We start from the raw sequence: 5,163 nt of genomic DNA, 5'->3' as shown, positions 1-5,163 counted from the left end.
AGATTCGAAAAGAGAAAATTTGCGGAAGTTGTGGAAATTGTAAGAATAAATCAAGATAATTGTGATATAATGCATTTGTGAGCGTTCTGAAATGTAAATATTTCTGAAAAATGCATTTACGTCCACTACAAATATCGCAGTATATTCCAGGTTTGATAGATTATGTAGAGAGTTTAACAGAGAAATAAATGGAAGAGTTTAACACGTGAGAAAATTCGGAAATAAAATGACCCGTATAAATATATAATGATTTACTACGCTATCAGAGACATTCAATCGTAAGATATTGTCGCCTCCCAACCGTGCTTAACTGAGCATAACGATAACACATGTTGTCGTTGGTTTTATGCTGGCAGTCTTGTTAAATGACAGTGTGAAATTTGCACTGTGGTATGTATAGTATGTGTTATAGCATGAAGAATGATGGGAAGTGATGTCTAAGTTAGATGAGTATTTCGGTGTGATAAGACAAATGATTGCATTCTTTCCATCTAATCATCCAGGCCTACATGTTCTAGCAGGTAGTATACAGGATCAGGGAATTATTTTCTTTCCATCTATTAAACGAGTTAGAGAATCACATTGTTTACAGGAAAGCACGAGTTGATACAGCTGACAGTCTTCTAATTTTATTTTAGTTTATTCTAGAACATATATAGAGATGTGCTGGTTTTTTATTTTAATACTTAGAAGAATGTTGAATGATATATTGTTATGTTCAGATGGTTATCGGTGATTTCCAAATTTTATATTTGAGCAGTAGCATTGTGGGGTGGATACCTTTCATGTAAAGTATATGTATGTCCTTTGACATATGTCGAAAGCCATAATAAAGTTAATAATGGGAAGATTCGAAAAGAGAAAATTTGCGGAAGTTGTGGAAATTGTAAGAGTAAATCAAGATAATTGTGATATAATGCACTTGAGAGCGTTCTGAAATATAAATATTTCTGAAAAATGCATTTACGTTCACTACAAATATCGTAGTATATTCCAGGTTTCATAGATTATGTAGAGAGTTTACCAGAGAAATAAATGCAAGAGTTTATCACGTGAGAAAAGTCGGAAATAAAATGTCCCGTATAAATATATAATGATTTACTACGCTATCAGAGACATTCAATCGTAAGATATTGTCGCCTCCCAACCGTGCTTAACTGAGCATAACGATGCGCAGAAGTCGTTTGCGCACACCTATCATAATGTACAATCACAACCTAACATTAGCATAAATTACCGAACTTGGCCCCCTCCAAGGTACAGATGGATGCGTAGTTGTATACTGCGCAAACCTAATCTGACCAACCTAACCTAACCTAATGTCAGCGACCCAAGGGTCAGCCCCCTGGTTTACAGGTTGGTGCGCAGTAGTTCATTGCGCAGACCTAAGAGTGACGTCACTTACGAAGCTGCAATTCAACCGAACGTAATATAAGGCTGTCGTTACGTGGAATATAAGTCGAAATATGATGTTATGTATAAAATTGAGCGTCTTAACTGTTTTTGCACCCATAATATCAATTTATGTTGTTATATTCCAAGGTTATATTGCTACGTGATAGCTTAGATTTTGTCGAGAACGCTGCTCCCACCTCAATAGTTTCCGAATCCCTCCACGGTAATACAAATGTTTACAGAATATCGCATATTATGGCATTATGCTGCCCTCTAATTGCAAAATTTGATTACGAAAAATCTTTGTTGTCAGTGAAATGGTTCCCTTCGTTCTTGTGTATGGATAAGCGACGAATTGAGTGACTGGTGGGCATTTGTTTCGCCCGAATTTCCCTTCTTGCATGGGGAGTAGCATAATATTTTACAGGAAATTGGGCAAAAATAGGGTGAAAAATTACCGTCCTGTTATCGGACTGATATTCGAATGTTTCTGTTTCAGTCATGTTAAGAGGTTGGCTGCCCTGTGACTGTGACGTAAATATCCGGGGAGCACCATGAAGATATGTTTCTTTCCTGGTATGAACAGGTATTTATAAATAATAAGACGGTGTTATGTGTATGTTTATATACATATATGAACAAGTTGTGATTAATTATCTGCTTGAAAGTATATGTTAAAGAGCTAAAAATTTTCATTATATTCAGTTAATGTCTAATTCTAGTAACAAAATGAGAACCACTTGGACATTATAATATCAGTCCCAGGTAGGAAAATTAATAATGCAGTTATACAGTTTTTAAACATTGATGGGAAGTTAACTAATAATCATAATGTTATTACACATTCTTTTAAAAATTATTTTCGAACAATAGCTGGACAACATCAATACCTATAATGTTTATCGGCATTTTCTGTGATTTGAAGAAAACCTTTGTCTGCGTCAATATGTGTCTGTCTATGTCTCTGTCTGAAGTAGAATTTTATGGAATGATTGGTAAGGCCAATGTATTGATGAAATCCTATGTGAAAGATAGTTACCTCTTTTACTTATTGGAGGAATAATTCAACTCCAATATTAATTAATGATCTCGGCCTGTTATATGCTCGATGCCTAGTAGTATACTTTTGTGTTTCATTATTGTAGTCTTCTGTCATTAGTGTGCTGCATTCTTTCACATATATTTTTGAAAACTGTGTTAATGATTTACTCACCGTGAGTTGTCTTTGATAATATGTGTAATTGTTATGGGTTAAATATAAATAATTTTTATTTATATCATTCATTGGATTTGTTCTGTTGTCTTTGACTATTACTGTATATCCACTCTTCTTCCAGCCATGTAAGGATTAATGGAACGTAAATAAATGAATGAATGTCTGTTGTAGTACATGAGCTAATGTAGCACCATGTTTGTAATGTTTACTGATGAATTATTTCAAGGTTTTGAGACAATATGTAATAATCTTACAGGGCTATGGTATGGGCAGGAGTTGTGTTATCCTGTACTACTGATTCTGCTAGAATGCTGTACGATAAATTTCTGTGCAGCAAATATTTCTCTGAAAGTGATTTCACTACAGCTGAAAGGGTACGCCTTAACAGTGTTGCAGTTCCATATGGCACAGATTCTGCTGCACAGTCACTCCCACAACCTCCTGATCCTTCATTACACACCCCTTCCTTTGATCCCTTGCTTTCAGATTTATCCCCTGTATGTGACCTTAATGTCCTACCGCCCACCAGAACCTACAGCAAGACACTTATGCCCTCTCCTCTAGCACCTGTTCCTATCCATGCAGACAGCCATTCCACTTCCTTTGAAATGTCTGCAATCCATTCGTCACCATCAGCAGGCAACACTTCTTCAGTGAAAGAAACCTCCTATCTCTTAGGCTATGAAAATATATATGCTTCTGATGGGGCACTCAGGCATATCAGTTGTCAAAGTTCCTCCTCAAAGCCCAGAGCAAGGCGTTCTCTGCTGAAAGAACTTAATTTGGCTTCGCTTTCTGAATTGACACTGAGGAAAAGGAAATTATATGCACAAATTCGGAATAATGAGAGTGCACTTTGCAAACTGAAAAAGAAATACAACGGAAAGAAGTTGGAAAATCTTTGTGATGTGGACAGTGATCCACTCATGGAGAGACTTTCATGTTCTCTCAGTGTAGAGGCTGCCATTTGGCAGCAATTATTAGGAACAGCAGGCAGAGACCTCAGGGAAGGCGGTGGGATTTTGAAGAGAAAGTGTTGGCTCTGTCTCTCCTTAAGCATAGTCCCAAATCCTATATCCTTCTCCGCACACTACTCTCCCTCCCATCCAGATGATCCTTGCAGTCTGTCCTCAATACTGTTCCATTTAGGACAGGCATCAATGCTCATATGTTTCATGCACTCGAACAGTCTCTGCAGAAAATGTCTGGTAGAGATCGATATTGTTGTCTCATGTTTGATGAAATGTCAATCAGAGAGAACTTGCATTTCAATCAGAAGTTTGACTGCATTGAAGCTTTTGAGGATTGTGGAAGTCAGGACAGGACTTGCAGCATTGCAAATCATGCTCTGCTCATCATGATCCATGGCAGTGCAGCAACAGAAACTCCTGTGCAGCGAATGATAACATCGGCATCCACAGTTCAATTGCACACAAGAAACCTACTTTGAACTTGAACTCCATCTCTTTCCCACTTTGCAAACATGTTGCAGTGAATGATAACATGGTCAACCACAGTTCGATTACATACACGAAACTTATTTTGAACTTGAGCTCCATCTATTCCCCTCTTTGCAAACATGTTTCCTTCGTCTCAGAATATTAGAACTTCACTTGGTCAGAGTTCATTCTGGCCTTTATCTTCAGCAAATTATATTTCAACCGAGAATTGTATGGGAAATTGTTTTATGACACACATGGGTCTTGTTTATGTGTAGGTAAGAATGAAGAGGCATTACTTTATAACTGACTTGCAAAGTTCAGGTTATCCACCTCAGTGTGAAACTCTGAGAAGCAGAATCAGTATCAGGATTGAATGTGGGTAGGACTATTTATGTAATTTCTTTACCTGTTTCATGAAATGTATCCAATACTGAAGTGGAAAGGTTTATATCTTTCCATTACTGACCTGGAATATGAATAGATACCAGATTGTCAGTATTCATAAATTTCTTTGTAAGATATATGTTACTTCTGCCATATAANCCTTTCCATTACTGAACTGGAATTTGAATAGATACCAAATTTTCAGTATCCATTACATTTATTTAAGATATGTTATTATTTCTGCCATAGTATTCTGCCCAGTACTGAACTAGTGAAGATGAATATATCACATTTTCTTATATCTTTAAATGCAGTCTTAATCTTGTTGCCAAGGGTGTATTTCACATTCTCGAATTCCATCATTCTAATGAAAATAATAATAAATGGGAACGTGAGTACTGTTGCTTACAGTGCTCACGTTTTATAATATACTTAAATATAACCTAAAAACTATGTTCTATATGGCTCTCAAGTGTATGTTATGAGAAAATTATGAGGTTTATTACATGTATCTCTGATGGAAAGAGAATTTTCTTTCAAGTTTCCCCACCTTCACCTTTGTTAAATACAACTATTTCATGTTTGTCACAGTTCACAATGTTCAGTGCCTTTGGTTAGAGAGGTGTTTCAGGTGAAAGAAAGGTTATGATTTTCCAGGCACTGATGAGAAACTTTCTCCAGATAAATAATTTGCAACTTAATCTCTTGTACTCCAGAGCTGCAGAG

The 5,163-nt window shown here is 36.5% G+C and overlaps 1 protein-coding gene across 2 annotated transcripts in view; it reads left to right on the top strand.

Moving 5' to 3' along the window:
- The first annotated feature begins 1,718 nt into the window (after positions 1–1,718).
- The window catches only part of LOC111865366 (zinc finger protein 235), a 16,798-nt gene continuing 13,353 nt past the window's right edge, over positions 1,719–5,163 (top strand). Inside the window, exon 1 of one of the 2 annotated variants that reach the window (XM_023853324.2) lies at positions 1,719–1,971. In XM_023853324.2, coding sequence (XP_023709092.1) covers positions 1,958–1,971 — 14 coding nt within the window. In that variant the 5' untranslated portion in view covers positions 1,719–1,957. Of the gene's footprint in view, positions 1,982–5,163 lie in introns of both variants that reach the window. The other variant, XM_023853323.2, reaches the window with a different exon arrangement.

This window comes from Cryptotermes secundus, unplaced genomic scaffold (assembly GCF_002891405.2).
Source record: "Cryptotermes secundus unplaced genomic scaffold, Csec_1.0 scaffold114, whole genome shotgun sequence".
NCBI classification, from domain to species: domain Eukaryota; kingdom Metazoa; phylum Arthropoda; class Insecta; order Blattodea; family Kalotermitidae; genus Cryptotermes; species Cryptotermes secundus.
Note: the sequence above shows the minus strand (reverse complement) of the source record. Positions and strands in the feature narration are given on the sequence as shown.